The sequence below is a fragment of the Urocampus carinirostris genome, chromosome 6 (assembly GCF_059441175.1).
Source record: "Urocampus carinirostris isolate Australia breed hairy pipefish chromosome 6, RoL_Ucar_1.0, whole genome shotgun sequence".
In the NCBI taxonomy this organism is placed as follows: domain Eukaryota; kingdom Metazoa; phylum Chordata; class Actinopteri; order Syngnathiformes; family Syngnathidae; genus Urocampus; species Urocampus carinirostris.
In genome coordinates this window covers 22,726,423-22,744,138 of record NC_142354.1, presented here as the reverse complement: position 1 = coordinate 22,744,138, position 17,716 = coordinate 22,726,423, and the positions used below count along the sequence as shown (strand labels likewise).

The 17,716-nt window shown below is 40.9% G+C and overlaps 1 protein-coding gene across 2 annotated transcripts; it reads right to left on the bottom strand.

Moving 5' to 3' along the window:
• Nucleotides 1-52: 52 nt before the first annotated feature.
• Nucleotides 53-16,375, bottom strand: fbxo42 (F-box protein 42). Of its 2 annotated transcripts, none has more exons than XM_088338325.1 (10): nucleotides 16,188-16,375; nucleotides 10,743-11,022; nucleotides 10,533-10,649; nucleotides 9,962-10,096; nucleotides 6,330-6,483; nucleotides 6,140-6,250; nucleotides 5,958-6,054; nucleotides 3,786-3,842; nucleotides 2,786-2,902; nucleotides 53-1,476 (listed from the first exon to the last, which is right to left on the bottom strand). In XM_088338325.1, the coding sequence occupies exons 2-10, from the start codon at nucleotides 11,014-11,016 to the stop codon at nucleotides 451-453; spliced, it is 2,088 nt and encodes a 695-aa protein (XP_088194451.1). In that variant the 5' UTR covers nucleotides 11,017-11,022; nucleotides 16,188-16,375; the 3' UTR covers nucleotides 53-450. The 2 variants fall into 2 exon arrangements, with proteins under 2 accessions (XP_088194451.1, XP_088194452.1); XM_088338326.1 differs by lacking the exon at nucleotides 16,188-16,375 and adding an exon at nucleotides 16,007-16,159.
• Nucleotides 16,376-17,716: the final 1,341 nt, after the last annotated feature.

Sequence of the window (17,716 nt, the reverse complement as noted above, 5' to 3'; positions counted from 1 at the left end):
AAAAGGAACTGGTAGTGAATGAAATAGCAAATAGCTGTGAAACAGACAAAAACAGGAGCAATGGAGGACTTTATAGTTCTTTGTGTATAGTATAGTGCCACATCTCTCACTTTTAACCACCACCGCGCAAAAACACGGGCATACACATATGTACACACACGCATAAACACAGTTTTCAATGTAAACATTGCAGGCTTAAAGAGTGATACCAAAATCAAGAATTGTCTTTTGTCTATAGCATCCTCCGTTGAGAAGCTATGTAGGGTCGAAAATGACACTTCTCCAAAGTCTTGTTTCTACTCAAAGCGTGGCTAAGATGATCCAATTTAGCAGAAGTCGGGCAGGAGGCAATGGTGACGCGGAACGTGGACAGATTCCCCGGGAAAAAAAGGCCTTTTAAGACAGTTCCCTTGTGTAGTGATTGACCGAGCCTCGCCTCGAGCTCCAATATTACCTCTTTGCTCGGACGAAGTACAAAGCGTTAGTTTTAGGGTAATACTTCACATTCTGTTTCTTGTCCATGAGGCCTCCGAAAATAATAAGCTCCCCCCTGCCCTGCACCACAGTGTGCAGGCTGGTCTCCGGCGGCCCCGTGACCGCAGCCGGCGTTCCGTTTCCGTAAACCCTCCAAGCCACCGTGCCGGCTGTTTTGGCACGGGACACATCCAACACGTACATCTGCATGGGCTTGCAATTGATACAGACGGACTGATACAGCGGTTTACCTACGTTGAGGCTTTGGGGCGGGTGATGACCGAGGCGCCGTGCGATCGGAGGTAGGGCGTGCCCCTCGGCACCGGAGGCTTGTGGCGGACTGGAGGAGGAGGATGACGGCGGAGTTCCAGGTGGTCCGGACCCTCCCGCGCCACTTGTTCCGGCCTGCGTTTGAAGGGAAGGCGCAGATAGTGAAGACGGTAACGATGAGGAAGGTGTGTTTTTGACCGCCTCCAAGCCTCTCCGTAAGGCAGCGGGGGAGACGGCGCCGGGTGGTGTGGGCGGTGACCCCGAAGGAGGTGTGTGCAGGCCGTTAGTGCTGGGCACGTCCGGATGCTGTGCGGCCTCCCAGTTGGAGTCTGAGACCGGCAGATGAGCGCGAAGTGGAGGCGATGCGGCCTGTGCCGGACTGTTCCGCGGCGAAGGGGAGGCACCGTTTAGGAGCGGCGGATGCAAAGGGGGGCTGTCGGGACATTGCAAAGGGGACGACTGCAGCGAAGACGGGCTGCAGTCTCTCCCTCGGGGTGAAGGTCGGGGGCGCAGCGTTCCCCAACGGCCGTTGACGCACGGAGCTTCTTCCACGGCGCCCAACACGACGCCGGCCGCGCCGCTGCGCACGGGGGACTGGGAACGCAAGGTAGGGGGTTCCGATCCTAGGGGCGTGGGTATGGCACTTATGGGGGAGGGCCGAGAGTTAAGACTTGGGCTGAGCGGTGCGCGCCCGGAAGGAGCCTGTGAGAAGACCACCACACACTGGCCCACCTGGTGGGAGAGTCAAACAACAAAATGTTTAAAGTTGAGGTGGATCCTTCGAGGGGTCCTGAAAAAAGTAGAAATTTAGATATTCTCTCTATTATGTGTCAACAATGCCCAACTGGCTTCAAATCAAATCAAACTTAATTGATTTTTTTTGTGTACTCAAGTGTCTGAAACTCATGAGAAAGAGTTACCGGACACCAGCCATAAAGTTGCCTGCCCCATTTTTCACAACTTGAAACACAATAAGACAATTAATCGCAATTTTTAAAAAAAGTATTAAGGATTAATAATCAGAATATATGACAGAACAACACTTTAAAATTAAGTTCATTATAAATCTACTTATAACATTCGTTGCATGTATATGACATCGCTGTTTTCCATCTGCCATCAGTATGTACCTGTATTTACTCATCTTCATTCATGCAATGTTTGTGTTGCGACGTCTGCTAAAAGCCATGTGATTAAATTGCCAATCGAAACGAAATTTCGGTTTACGTTTATAACAAGCTACTATTCCATAATGTCTATTAAAAAAAAAAAAGCAAAATATTTTTTTTCCCCTTGAAAACGTTGTCGGCCACCCGGGCAGAGACGTTGTGTAAGTTGTCCGGGCCTCCAGGCAGACGTTATTTCAGACAATGGTGTACTCCAACTCTGATTACTCAATGTTAGAAGCACTTGCGGTGATTAATTAAGTTTGGGACAAAACTTCAGAGAGTTAACTTTCAGAAGAGACCAAAAAACATTCTCAAAACCGTTTAAGGACAGCATTCAATTTAATTTGGACATTTCTTGGATTGGGATTTTAGGCAAATTTTACAGAAAAGGTAAGGGCTTTGGAAGATTATTAATAAAATAAAAAAATCTGTTGAATCACACTATTTTTCCCCTCTGATTTAACAAAAAAACAATAAAAGCAAAATAGTAAAATAAATGAATATTTAACAATCAACCTAAGTTACAAATATAGTAAAATACAAATATTAATACTTAAATTTATGACAAATTATTGTTCTTGTTTAGTGGAAAAACAAGTTACAAATACTGTGTGTTGGAAAAGCTGGACCCCCAAAAAGCCGATGCACATCCAGCAATTAAAAAGCTTATATTTGATTCATTGTCACAAATGACAACCTTTAAAAAAATTAATAAACATTTATCTCATAACTTGCCAAGTCAATTAAAACGGGCCTGCCATTTACGCCCTTTATGGCATTAAATGACTTTTTTTTACCGTAAGGCCGCTGTGTAAACTGATGTGATATAGCAAGGATATACTTTGTGAATATGACTGATGAGGAAGAATTACTTTGCAAGCTGGGTGGCACCAAAGTTCTGGGGCACCATGGTCCTCGTTTTCCACCTGCAGCTGCTGCCACCTCCATGTGGGGACATCTATATGAAGAAGCCAGGCATCCTTGAGGAGCTAAAACATAAAAAGTAGTGAACGGACGTCAATCCCACAACAACAATGTAACCCGACAGCTATCCTTTCGTAAGTGAAATATAGTATTCCAAAAAGAATGATTGTTTCCCTTGTACAGATGCTACCCTACTTACGAACATTCGAGTTACGAAAAACGCTAGATGCGAAAAAAATGTCGGCATGTCGAAAAATACTTGTAAATTGCTGAAAGTTAGATTTTGTATCATGCACCCTTTTCGGAGTACAGGACAGAACTCTAGTGCTTCTTTCCGCCGCTACTGGCGGGTGGTGGCGCTGAGAAGTTACCTAGAATTCACCCCGAAGAAGAAATCCGTCTTCTTCTTCCTATTTCGTGTGAAAACATGCTATACTGTATCTCCAAGAACTTTGACATTTTTATTGTTTAATATCTCATGCATCCATTCAATATGGTTGGTGTAAAGTGTAAAGAAGAGGCAAGCCGTTTCTTTTAAAATGAAAGTGTAATAAGAAAGCTTGATGCGGTTGAGAAAATTGTTGGATCGTTTTTTTTCGGCCACATTCTACCACGGAGGAGAAAGCCTAACTCTTGAAGCTAAGCTTTCAAAAGTAAGTAAAAGTTTACTTTATTTAGAGCATATTATTTTATGAAATGTTTATTTATTTTTTTATACGAAACAATACAGGTTACTTATACACGTCTTAAACATACTTATTAAACCTTAAACATATATTTCATACAAAATATAGCACTGGAGCAACTTGGGAAAAAATTTAACTTACAAACAATAGTCCGGAACGTATCTCGTTTGTAAGTAGGGAACTGTCTGTATTTGTTGTGGTTATAACATAATAGAAATAATGACATACATGACATACAAAACCGTCATGCTGCTACACTTACAGCATTTGGGCCTCCGCATCCTCCCAAGATCATCAGTGTGTGATCATCAATCACAATCTGTCAGAAAACCATTAGGTCAATAAAACAAAGAGCACACTTGTTTATAGGGACAGTGTTTATTATTTGACCACTAGATGTCGCCGTATTTAGTGCGGGGTTCCCCAACGCGGTGCCCCCTAAGGACAGCTGAATTGCCCATGGACCTGTTCTCAAAATAGCTCACCAGTGCTGGGTCAATGTTCTTTTCTAGTAAAATGATTTCTCTAGTGGTTGACCGAGTCTGTTTAACCATACTTCCAATAGTTAACCAGTAAGTAGTAATAGCAAACAGGGTGCCTTTTGCGCTAATTAGTACCTGAAATTAGTGCCTGAAAGAGGTCGGAAACCCTTGATTTAGCGTTTAAGGTGGGGGCTTTTATTATGGAACACTTGAATTCAGACTTTTTTTTTTAATGGTTAGTTCCTTTATAGCACCACTTTGCTTTCTACTTTAGTATTTTTCTTGTGATAAATTAACTCAAGTTGGACTATTTCCTGCATTTAATTGTGAAAATGTTTATGTTTGATTACTCTTGCTCCACTTTTTAAAACAACTCAGTTCTAGTTACAGTATATCCCTATTGTAGCACTTTAGTCATTTGCTGCCTTTATTTTTGACAGCACTTTGATTATAAAAATATTACATCTTTGAAAAATATAGTTTTTTTTGTTTGTCGTGACCCATGACCAGTTTTATTTTGAAACTATAATCCATATCCTACTTTTGTTATTTCGTGTCAGTTTTATTTCCAAAAATACACTATTTAACGCCACCTAAGGATGGATGAAGTGCTTGGAGACCAGTGCCGAGTCATTGCAATTTTCGAGTAAGATGATTATTTTTTAAGTGGTTGACTTAGTCTATTTAACCCTATTTTCAACAACCAACCTGGTAATAACATAGTAACAACATATAATATTATTAGAAGTTATTTTAAAAATGATTATCAAACTGGTTGTGCCAATTCGTAACAAAACGAAGCTCTCGGCTTGAAAAAATTTGGAGATCCCGAGTGTAGTGCAACCGAAACAGAGTGCTAAAAAGCACAAGGAAGAATCACTCAAAGTGACCAAGACACACCATTTTGACCCAACCTTTTTGAGATTTTTGGGTAGCACAGGGGTGGGCAACTTATGGATTCCTGGTCACATGCGGCCTGTCAGGCTTTTTTTTTTTTTCTGGCTCATCCAACAAACAGGTTAAAAATACAATGACAATTTGTAACAAATGGTAAAGTAATTAAAAATACAATACAAATGGAAATGTGCTTATTTGGCGAGACTCTAGTCAATTTAAATTTTAAAATAACTTCTGAGCTAGCCGTATTGAGTTTTCAGATTCAGATTTACTTTATTGTCATTCTAGTACACGTGTATACAGAACGAAATGTCGATACATCTGACCCGAACAGTTTCCTTGAATGTACAGATATAAGTAAAAAATGCAAGCTATTAAATTAAGGCCTTAAAAGGGGACATTTATGTTTTATTTCCCTTAAATTGCGATTAAATTGTTAATTTATAGACAAAAATAAATATAGCATTTACTCGTTTTATATTTTTGTTCATTCATAAATGGATATTGTTGCTGCAATTTCTAAAACGACTTATCTCCCCAAAAATGTTAAAACTTTTTTTTTTTTGCCTAAATGTAATTAGCAAAAAAAGAAAACAATAAAAAGCCAAAAAACAGAGATACGTCTTTTTGGAATGGCAGCAATGACAAGAAAAATTGGATTTACCTAACTTATTGCTAAGGTATCTGATTCAATACTGTATCTTTAGATACAAAGAAATAAAAGCAATTTTTTTTCCTCCCGGCCTTTTTGTTATTTTTTTAATTCAAAGTGGCCCACCAATCAAAACATTTGCCCAACCCTCTTATAGCAGCAAGATAGTGGACTATCATGTAAGCTCCCTTTAGGTGATGCTTAAGTTATGTAATATAAATGATTTCTTAAGTATCTAAAATATTGCATGTGATAGTTCATGTATTTTCGCATATTATTCTAATCAATAGTTTGAGTTTTATTTTTTTGATGTAGGTTTTTTTGTACCACCTGACGTTGCCAAATAAGAAACGCTGTCCCTTCAAATCATTTTTTAAATGACTTGAATTTGAGGTTGTCCTACCTGTGACTGGCCACCTCTCGGGTGTGGGCACGGGCCAGATATGGCTGGTTTAGACCAGGACCACTGTTCCAGATCCAAAACCCAAACGTCATTACTCCTGATGAGAAAAGAAGTTCATAGCCGTACAATGAGCAAAGAGCTATGTATACATTGGATGAATGAATACAGGACGATAATCGTACATTTGTCTTGCTCCTAATGAGCCCCCAAACACCACCATGACATTTCCAATAACAGATGAAGAGTGGCCTGCCATAGGCGGCGGTCCTTGCGTTGTCACAATGCAGTTCCACCTACAACACAAAAACATCATACATATAACTAAATGAGCAGATGACTATCACTTTTAACAGTCAATTATTTCCCCCTGACCAATTCTTTGAAGGGGAGTAGGTGTGGATTTCATCAAAAAATCTCTCTGGTTGGTGCAATGGGTAAGGACTTGGCCTAGTCCAGCCTCCAAACAGCACCAACAGATCTTTATGCATCACAAGAGTTGCACCAGCTTTAGGAGATGGATAGGAGCCTGGACACAAGACAGCATTCAATCATGTTTATCACATACAGTTCACGCGCAATGTATTAAGGGAAAAAAAAAACATCACAAGTTATTAATTTCCGCTTTTATAGTTATAAGAGCAACATTTGTGTCACGGAAAACAGCCTCAGCTATCATGTAATTCAATCGCTGTAAGAAAAATTAAATGTATCAACTCGTTTTGTTTTGACCATGCAGAGCAAATGCACAATGTTCCTGACCTCATCCTGTGAGATAATTTGTTTAGTAATGGAGAACAGTATCTTGGTCATCCCCTCCATGAGCTGCTACCTTATTGCTATGGAGGAGTTTGTGAGTTTTAGGGGCTTCAAGCCACTGGTAGGGTCACCCATGACAAACAGGTACCGCACAGACTTATCAGGGCTGTGCGGTCCCTGTATGCCCAGTGCCAGAGTAGGGTCCGCATTACCGACAGTAAGTCGAATTTGTTTCCAATGGGAGTTGGACTACGCCAAGGCTGCCCTTTGTCATCGATTCTGTTCATAACTTTTATGGATATAATCTCTAGGCGCAGCCTTGGTGGGGAAGAGGTCCCGTTTGGAAGCCTTAGCATTCCATCTCTGCTTTTTGCAAATTATATGGTGCACGGTTTCCTCAAGCAGTGATCTTGAGCTCTCACTGGTGCAGTTCGCAGCAGAGTGAGAAGCTACCAGGATGAAGATCAGGGTGGCTCCGTTCGGGTTGGGAATCAGATCCTGCCTCAGGTGGAGAAGTTCAAGTATCACGGGGTCTTGTTCACGAGTGAGGGTAAGATAAAAAAGGAGATCGACACACTGATCGGTGCAACGACTGCCATCATGCTGGCCCTTTACAGGTCAGTTGTGGTGAAGAAGGAGCTGAGCCAAAAGGCAAAGCTCTCTATCCTTCGATCGATGTTCCTACCCTCACATATGGTCAGGAACTGCAGGTCATGACTGAATGAACAAAATCCCAGATACAAGTGGCTAAAATGAGTTTTCTCCACAGGATGGCTGGGCTCTCCCTTAGAAATAAGATGAGAAGCTCGGTCATCGGGGAGGTAATCGGTCTAGAGCTGTTGCTCCTCCGCATTGAGAGGAGCCAGTTGAGGTGGCAAGGGCTCCACCGGGAGATGTTCCGGGGATGTCACACTGGCAGGATGCCCCGGGGACGAACCAGGACAAGCCTAAGAGACTATGTCTCTAGGCTGGCCCAACAACACCCCGGGATCCCGTCAGATATGAGTGGCTTGGGATAGGGTGGTCTCCCCGCTGAGGCTGCTGCCCCTGTGACCAGACGCAAATGGATGGAAGGAATTTGTCATGTGCTCTTTTCTACCACTAACTGCTAATATCTGTCATAAACATGAAACCAAATCCAATATCAATGTTTCTACAAGCTACAGATGAAAGAAGTAGCCAATATTGTACAAAAATGTAAACTGACAATAAAATGTTAGTAGTCAAACAGGTTATTTCAAATGTTGCAATGCCTTTAACTTACATCTGTAGCTTATCATTTCAATCTTGTAGTTTTCCGACAAAAATGAAAATTGCAAAAGTAATACCACTATAGAAAAGTAATGACAACCACAGTTTTACAAACTACAGACTACGTTCTCTGCTGCCCCAATTTTCCCAACTTTTAGAAAATGTTTTTCATTCAAGACTGGAAAGGTTCCCTGAAAAACATCTAATAAATGTAGATCAACATGAATTCTAATGACAAAGAAACACTTCAATGGCAATAATTGAGGCAGGAGGAAATTACAAATGCACTCGATCAGAAAAAGTATGCAGTTGGTATTTTTGTGGATCTTGAGAAGTCATTAGACATAATCAATCACTCAATTTATATTGGTCAGTTAGAAAAATATTGAACTCAAGGAAAAGCTGGAAATTGATTACAAAGTTACCTAACCAGCAGGGAACAATACGTTTGCATGGGACAGTACACAGCTCAAATAATCGTGATATTTCATATGGGGTTCCACAGGGATCTGTGTTGGGACCAAAACTTTTTATTGTGTACATAAACAAGAATTTTGCTGTGTCTCAAGTACTTAGGCTCATTCTGTTTGCAGGTGACAACACATTTTTAGTAATGGTCTTGCCCATAAATGTGCAGAAAATGTTTAAAATTTAATAAAGGACTAATAATTTGAGAGGACACAGAGAATTTAAAATGCCTAGAATTTGAACAACGTGTTAAAGGAATTATAAAAGACCCTTTCTTTTTTTAATTAGGCAAAAAAAGGGTAGTGTTCCTCCCCACAATCATGCAACTATGTACCAAAATATTCTACGCGCCATGGATCTCGAGAAATTAGTTTTCAATGTAGACAGTTTGACCTCAAATGCTCTAGCGCTATAACGTCACCGGAGAACTACAAGAAGCATGTTGCAAAACAGACAAAAATTGTGGTAATCAGTGAATGCATAGTGCTCATTTCAGCTTGGAGTCATTTGAACTTTGCTTACTGTGTCACTGGGGGACTTCTGTTTTGTGCGAGTTGATCCTCAAAGGGTAAGTTTACCTGCGTGCGTTCCTTTCTTGACTTTGCCCTCATTTTCGGTACCGTAACATTCGGACTAGAAGCAGCGACTTTTTCCCTAAGCTTTCAACCCTGCGGCTTATGCAATGATGTGGCTTATTTATGCTTTCTTTTTTTTTTTCAAACAGTCACCAGGGGCACACAAGCAAAAAAAGTAAGAGTGAAACAGGTGGAATATAAGTGTTGAGGAAGACCCAAGTTTAATGTACCTTTATGTTTGTGCATGAATAAAACTAGCATGCACAGACCCTCATCATGGAAAAGGTGTCCATTGAGACGGGAGGGCTATCATTTTGGGGATAATTTTATAAGTCTGTTTATTTGTAAACGAAAACAATGTGGTAAAACGAACAAATTCCAGGAAGCAACGTCTATAAAGCAGAAATGTTTAAGGCAGATTCAGATTTATCTGTCGACACTATCACGTCTATTGGAGTAAATATTTTACACGGTTGGATCCTATGGAATGTCCTTGATGTAATGAAGGGATTTTTGATCAGAGAAGAAGTGGAAGACAGCATTATAGATTTTTTTTCCGTTATCTTGTTTCAGACTGATAGTGATGCTTCTCTGATGAGTACATCTTTAAATATTACTATGTAATATTATTGGTCTTTTACCTATAGGAACACAGTTACGAATATTTTCTTTGTGTTACAAAGTATTGTCTATGAGTTGCATATGAGCTGTTCAACTTGTTTTGCACTTGCTCGGAATATCAATTCAACAAAAGTGACAGGAAATTTTAATTTAATTTACTTTAGGTTTTGTATAAATGAGAAAAGGGGGGGATACAATACATTTTCCCACTCCCTGTCAGGCTTTATGTTACACAATGAACTGATATTTACATGTGTACGCAAAGAATGATACTGCCTAAAATGAATACATGAATAAATGATTTTTTTAATGTGTGTATCTGAAGTTGCAGACCTGAAGCTAGAGGTCGAATCCACTCTTTGCTGTTGAGGTCCAGTCTCCATAGATCGTTAAAGGCGGCGTTGCAGCTACTCTGGGTGCAGCCACCAAACACATACATGGACTGGTTGGAGTCATAGTAACATGCACCTGGAAGAATAGAGGATATTAAAAGAACACTTTGTAATATTTGACCACTAGATGATGCTGTATTCTGAAGTGCAACCAAAAACAAGTGCTCCAGAAAACAAGGAAGATTACAAAGTGAAAGTCACCAAACCGCACCACTTTACGTTACTTTTGGCTCAGCCTTTTTTTAAGGTACCCGCAGCAACCAAATGGTGGACAATTATATCAGCTACCTTTTTTTTTTTACCCGGGTCACCGATGATTTTTGATTGGTCAATCATTGCTCAACTGCATTTTCAATCTGATCCACCATTTTCTGCTGTATGTAAAGGCGCAACAGGTTATAAGGCGTACTTTCAAATTTCTGGCCAATTTGGGGTTTTTAGGTGCGTCTTTTAGTCCCCCAAAAAAACAGTAGGTTCCATCTACTGTTCAATCATCTTGGAAGTGTACTGACTGTGTGAAAAGCGCTGAGTTATTGGCGTTCCTGGATACGGGTATGTCCGACTTTCCCACTGAATGTTTCCCTCCTGGACCGCTCTCAAGAAACCATGATAGCACTGATAAGCAACACCTATGTAAGAAAAATAAAAATAAAATTATTTTCGACAGGGGTTATCATAAACCCTTATTAGCCCTCCAGGTGTTATTTTAAAAAAATACTTACCTTTAATGAGGCGATACCACTGCTTGCATACAAGCGCAGCTGTTTTGTGCTCCTGATAAGGTGAAAGAAAAGACAAAATGTATTCAAGGACTTCTTCTGGCAGCTCCATCATGGTTCTGCCTCCGTCTTTGGCACAAGTGTCCGTGTTTCCATCTTCCTGATAGGACCACATCTTCGCTTCAGGGCCCTCAATTATTCCAGTGGGGATGGAAGAGGCGTCCTCTGTGTCCATGGCAACAAAGCATCTGTCATCATGGTTGGTCATTTGGGACATTCTGGTCTGTTGGGAGAAGGGAGATGAGATGATGGCTATGCTGCAAATGTGATAAATGTATACAGAGGGCATTTAGTATGCATAGTAAAAGTAGATCTGAAGATATTAAGATATTGACAACAGTGTTATTTAGATATTAAAACATTTACAATTGTGTTACAATTGTGTTTCCAGGCACACATTTTTCATCCCCCCCCCAAAAAAAATCCAGAGGCACACTGTCCATTGATAATGTTTAACAATGAACTTCTAGGAATTAATTGTAGGTGGGGTGCGTCGTTTAAGGGGTACTTAAAAACCTGAAAAGTATAATTTTTTTCTCTATTAAGTATGTGTTAACAATGGCCAACTGATTTCAAAGAGCTTATAATTTCAAAGTGCTGATTTCAAAGAGCCTATAATTTTGTTTCTACCGCGCCTATCTGCTTTGATCGACGTAGGTTAGGGCTTGGCATTACTGTTTACCAAATTTGGCCCCCTTCTTTTCAGCATTTACATGCTTCCATTAGGTGATATTATTCGCAAGTATAATATCAGTTTCCATTACTACGCAGATGACACTCAACTATATTTTCCGATGGAGGAATCTGCCACACTAAACTGTGGAAATTTGGAGGCCTGCCTCACTGAGATAAAAGAATGGATGTCACTCAACTTCTTGCGCCTTAACTCTGAAAAGACCGAAATGTTAGTTATTGGTCCATCTAAATGCCGTAACTTGTTCTCAAAAACTGCTCTGAACATTGACAAATGTAATATAACCCAGAGTGACTCAGTCAAAAATTTAGGTGTCACATTTGACCCCGACCTGTCCCTTCAAACACACGTGAAGAATACTAGAACAGCTTTCTTCCATCTTCGCAACATTGCTAAAATTCATCCTATACTGTCTCAGTCAGATGCAGAGATTATAATTCACGCGTTTGTTACTTCTCGTCTCGATTGCTGCAATCCACTACTCTCCGGTCTCCCGAAGTCCAAAATCAAAGGCCTTCAGCTGGTACAAAATGCTGCAGCGAGGCTTTTAACTAAGACAAGAAAGCTTGATCACATTACCCTGATTTTAGCTAACCTGCATTGGCTCCCTGTTAGCTTAAGATGTGATTTTAAGGTTCTGTTGGTATTGTACAAAATCATGCATGGACTTGCTCCCTCATATCATTCAGATTTAATTTCCCCCCATGTTCCGGTCCGGAACCTTCGCTCTGAAAACGCTGGTCTACTAGTGATCCCAAGAGCCAAGAAGAGATCCGCGGGTTCGAGAGCGTTCTCCATCCGGGCCCTGGTGCTGTGGAATGCTCTTCCCGCTGAGATTGCATCTGCAACCTCAGTGGAAATGTTTAAATCTAAGATTAAACCACACTTCTACTCTATAGCATATGAATAACCTATATTTTATGTTGATACTATGTGTATTATTTGCCCTCATGTAGGTTTTAGATGAGGGGATGTGTCATAATAGTCTAGTTTGCAATAGTCTTTGATCTGTGCAGCCCTTTGAGACTCTTTTTGATTAAGGGCGTCACAAATAAACATGACTTGACTCGACTCAAATCATAACAAAACATAAGTCTCACTGCCAATACATTGGTCCTATGCGTCAGTGCTTCAGAAAAGAACGAGATTTAGCTTTTTTTGTGCTGCTTTGATCAGTCGATCTTTTTCTTAAGTAATCACATAATATTGAAAACAAAATAACATGACAAATCTCCGCTCTTCGGGCACGTTTCAGCTGGTGTATTTTCAAGAGTCTTATCAACTTGATTGGCGTGTAATGTCCAAGTGACAGCTTAATTTATTTGACTTCATGCTGTCTGCTGGCAACAGCTTTAATATATCAAGCATGGCGGTCTTGTCTGCATATCTGTGGTCATGAGCATCGTCTTAGTTTCAGGATGGTAAATGGTCTGCATTTATATAGAGCTTTTCAAGTCAATGAAGACCTCCCAAAGCAGGAGATTTTGTTTGACTATACTCCGTCTCTCTTTGCCCATCTCCACCGGGTTAAATATTTTTTTCATGTAGACACTTGAAGGTCTGCCACAATTAGTGTCAACATTTCAGACTGACACTCTCTGCTATGCGCTAAGCGCAGATGCTAAATGTAAACAAAACCCTCTGCTAATGAATGCACAACTGTCCCCTAGTGTAGTGGAGGTCCAATTGCGCCCCCCTTAACATAGAAATGGAATGTTTTTGTAACAGCCATGTCAATCATCTGATATGAACCAATTTTGCATGCATTTTACTGAGAGACAGATTGGCTATGATCTGGGGTGAAATCCAGCATCTGCTGACATTAATTCGTTCCAGACTTGAGGTTAGGACAAAAAGTAAATAATCAAAAAATAAAGCTGATCGTCAACCAATTGTGGCAGTTAAAACAAATATTTTTGTTTTGAAGACATTAAGATGAAATAGAATGTGAAGTAGGTTCAGTGTAGATCATTTATGGACCGTACTTTAGATGAGCTTTAATTGTACAGGTTATCAATAGTGTTGGGACTAACGCGTAACAAAGGGAAGCGATCATGGAACACTATTAGTCAGTTTCGATCACACGATCAGTATCGAGTACTGTCGGGCGCTGTGCATAAAACTTTGTTACACCACTGTCCTTAATACTCGTTGCATTACTACTTTCTTCCCATACGTTATATATGCAGAGCATTTATCAGGCCTGGAATAAGAAAGCCCTGATGGGTGTTTGTATTTACTTACAAAATCCAACTGAATACAGTTACGGTGGCGCCATCTCAAGCACAGAGCAGAAGGGGCTGAATTTTTCATGTAAATACTCTCCCTACTGTATTTACTCGTATAAAAGCCGAATTTACAACCATAAAATCAATACTAAAATCAGAAAGTAGGCTTACATGCCCATATTTGGTTGTGTGTCACCAGTAGAGAATGGTAGCGCAAGGGGAGGGCCCGTTGGCTTATACAAGAACAATGAGTCTTGAATAAGTGTTCGTTTGCAAGCTCTCAAGATTACACAAGCAATGTTATATTTAATCCTCAAGTATTGCGCTAAGGTATTGGATTTAAGACTATCTGCATATACAAAACAAATTAAATACATCAATCAGCCATTTTTCATCCTACGGCCTGGACCCCATGCAAATCTTGAAAAGCAATGCATCGTGCAACTCAAAAAGATTGCCCACCACTCCCCTGGATGATACTCTTTGTTTAACTAAAAAAGGGCTAAGTCCCTGAAGAGCTCCCAAAGCACTTTACAATGTGCTTCACTCTTATCCATTCACGCACACACTCAACTGATAACAACGTCAGCCATGCAAGGCAACTACCTGCTTGTTGGGGGAAGTAGGGGTTCAGCGTCTTGTAAAATGACATACTTCAATGGAAATTGTGTACATTTACTCTGTATCTTAAAACAGAAAGTGCCATCTACAAGTCACAAGACGACACAAATTCCTTATCAAGCTTCATTAGTCCATCACGACTTCAGATAAAGGAAGCATATTTTCCAGACTATAAGGAGCACTTGATTATGTGTGCTGAAGTTTGGTCTTTTTATTTATGAGATTATTTTTGAAATACACCATGCCTGGAGAAAACAACGAGTGAACGACAGTACCCAGAAATAGAGATGATCTTTGAGTGGTTTGAAGCCCAAAGAAAAAATGGATATGAATGGTCTTGGCTAAGTGTTCGTTTGCAAGCTCTCAAGATTGCACAAGCCATGAAATTTGAAGGGTTAGAAGCTTCCACAGGTTGGTATTCGCATTTTCCTTCAGTTTGTGGATATTTTAAAACAGTTTAGGGGGTCGGCTTCTAAGCGAGTATATACGTTAACTTTTAACGAGGGGAATGACCTCACTTTATAGCAGGGGTCTCCAATGTGGAGTCTGAAGACACCAGGTAAACAGACCCCTAATGGCAACTGAGTAGCCTGCGGACTGGTTCTGAAAATCACTCACCAGTGATCGGTCATAGTTATTTTCTGGGATATTTGATTTCTAACTGACAAGAGAAATCAATGACATGATCAATGTCTTTGATTGGTGTTTTAGTGATTGACAGGATCATTTTAACCATCCATCCATTATCTGCGGGGGGGCTGGAGCCCATCTCAGCAGACTTCGGGCAGTGGGCAGGGGACACCCTGAACTGATTGCCAGCCAGTCGCAGGGCACACAGAGACAGACATTTCATTCGCTCATTCACACCTAGGTCTATTTGGACCGGCCAATTAACCTGACATGCATGTTTTCGGAATGTGGGAGGAAACCGGAGTGCCCAGAAGAAACCCACGCAAGCATGGGAAGAACATGCAAACTCCACAAGGGGAAAGCTGGTAGCTGGTTTTCAACCCATGACCTCAGAACTGTGCCACCGATTCTAATCTAATAATTAGAACCTGGTAATAGAATAGTAACACAATAATGACTTTAGTTTTTTTAGAGATTAATTTCAAACTGGTAGCCCTTCGTGTCAATCTGTGACAAAAAGTAGTGAGAGCTTCGAAAATGTTGGAAACCACTGCTTTGTAGCAACACGGTACTTTTTGATGCTAGTAATCTGGGTGGCAACTGAATCACCTTTTGAGGAGGTAAAAAGTAACTGTAGCTAAGTAATTTTCAGTAACACGCCCAAAACTTTTTATCAACTACATTTAAAGTCTCTTGGATCAAAAGAACCCTAAACCCTTTGAGACGGGTGGTTTCCTCCCCACTCCCCACACATTCACCCCAATATGTTGTTAGCAACACAGTACCTTGTCCACATAACATAATAGGGATATTGCAGTGACCTTTGCTTTTACCACATAATGCGGTATTAAATAAGCTGTGAAGGCGTTAAAAGCAATATTTTGGAGAATGTATGAGAACGCCCGTAACTCCGAAAGCTAGCACCGCTGGCTAACCTGACATTAGCATCACTGCTAACGCCGAAATTGGTCTAATAGAAAAGGCAATGGAAGCGATTTCAACTCAGACATATCAAACAAATGAGTAGAAAAAACCTTCAAATTGCATCATGGCGTGATGTTCCGATCTTTCAACATTCCCGGCGACAAAAGTAACGGGAGGCTGGTTTTGACTTCCTTGTGTAGCACTGATAATCTATTCTAAGCTAACGTTAGCGGAATAGAGTAGCAGGCTACTTGTCAATGACGCCGTCACTTTCAATCCTTTCGACATTACCTCTGTTTAAGACGTTCTTCTCAGTGACTTTATGTTAAAGGTCCGATCGTCTCCGGGCATCAGCTCCACCGTGTCCCGAGCAGCCTTCGGACGCTGGCCATCTTCCGTCGACTAAGCCACAGCTCAGCAGGAAGGGGCAGCAGCCGCCAGTCGGCTCCACTGGCTGGGTGGGTCCTGCGCCTCGAAGCCCCGGGGGAGTTCTGGGGGGCGAGCTAGTGTTCACTGGGCGGGGGGAGCAACCTTTGACTAAATTCTTCGATTTTGTATTTTGGAGAGGCCCTGCAAACAATTAATTATAACAATAAATAAATATACACTGCACCATAAACTTAGTTTGACCAATATTGATCTCCAGTCAAGTCATGACATACTGTATTCATCTATATAGCCGTTGAAGGATTTTATACATTTGACTATAAGGGATTTTATACGATTGAATCCAAGTTACATTTATTGAGTGCAATGAAGATTTTCACTGAGTGGGCTTCAGGTCATGCTGTTCCAAATGCGGAATGTTTTGGCTGGGGAATTTTGATAACAGGACTCTGACGGGGGACGGCAGGCGATGCAACGCCCCGATGACGTGGAAACTCTCTGTGTTGTTTTGGTTAATTCCAGACGTCGCAACGCTCCTCTCCGAGATAGTAGGGCCCAAGTGGGGGCTATGCTGGCAGGCCCGTGGGAGGAGCCGGCACACCAGCTTGCGGAAAAACGTGGGCCAAGGAGAAAAGCGGAAGATCGAGAGAGGAGGCTTGACAGAGACTCGAGAGACACTAATTCGGCCATATTCGATGGAGTTCACTTTGTTAAAATTTTCAAGAAATTAAATCTGCCCCCGTGTGGAAATGCCATCTTTTCCATCAAGAAACAAGCGCGCATTTTAAGGTGAATGTAGGTTGTTTTTGGTTAATGGAGTCAGATACCTAATTTGAACAATTTGGTAAACGGTACATTTTAATATATATTTCCTAACACCGTTAATACCAAAAAGTCTCAAAGGGCTTCACAGATCACACTTACAACAAGCCCTGATCTGAAACCTACATGAGGACAAGGAAAAACTTCAGCATGAGGAAAATGAAGAAACTTTGAGAAGGCGTCGGGAGGTAATCCCCTTTTCCAGGATGACCAGGCTGCAATGGATTCTGCAAGGGAATCAAAAGACAATATACAGTCAACATCAATGTATATTTTCAATGCAAACTACAATTTAAAACTCATGTCAGGAACTTTAAGCGAAAAATAAAACAATGTTCAGTCTGATGTCAAGAAACCACGAGACCAATGTGCGAACAGGAAACAAACTTTGAAAATTAGCCGATTACACAAAAATGTGCAAACGGTGACAAGCAGAAAACTGACGTTGCAGTTTCCTGTTGACCTATACAATGCCTCAAAAAGGTATAAAATCTTGCTTCAAAATGTCATAGACAGACTATTTCTAAAATTGTCCGATTGAAGACTTGTACGCAGTGGAATCCAGAATATATTCTGACAATTAAAAATTCTCGAGGAAGCAGTACATCTCC

What these genes read in the sequence shown, in the direction of transcription:
- fbxo42 (XM_088338325.1), bottom strand. Translation starts at nt 11,016, where the DNA reads ATGTCCCAAATGACCAACCATGATGACAGATGCTTTGTTGCCATGGAC. An exon ending in AACTCAGCGCTTTTCACACA is followed by an intron (nt 10,097 to 10,532) that starts GTCAGTACACTT and finishes CTATTCTTCCAG; the next exon opens with GTGCATGTTACTATGACTCC. An exon ending in GATGCGGAGGCCCAAATGCT is followed by an intron (nt 2,903 to 3,785) that starts GTAAGTGTAGCA and finishes TTTATGTTTTAG; the next exon opens with CTCCTCAAGGATGCCTGGCT.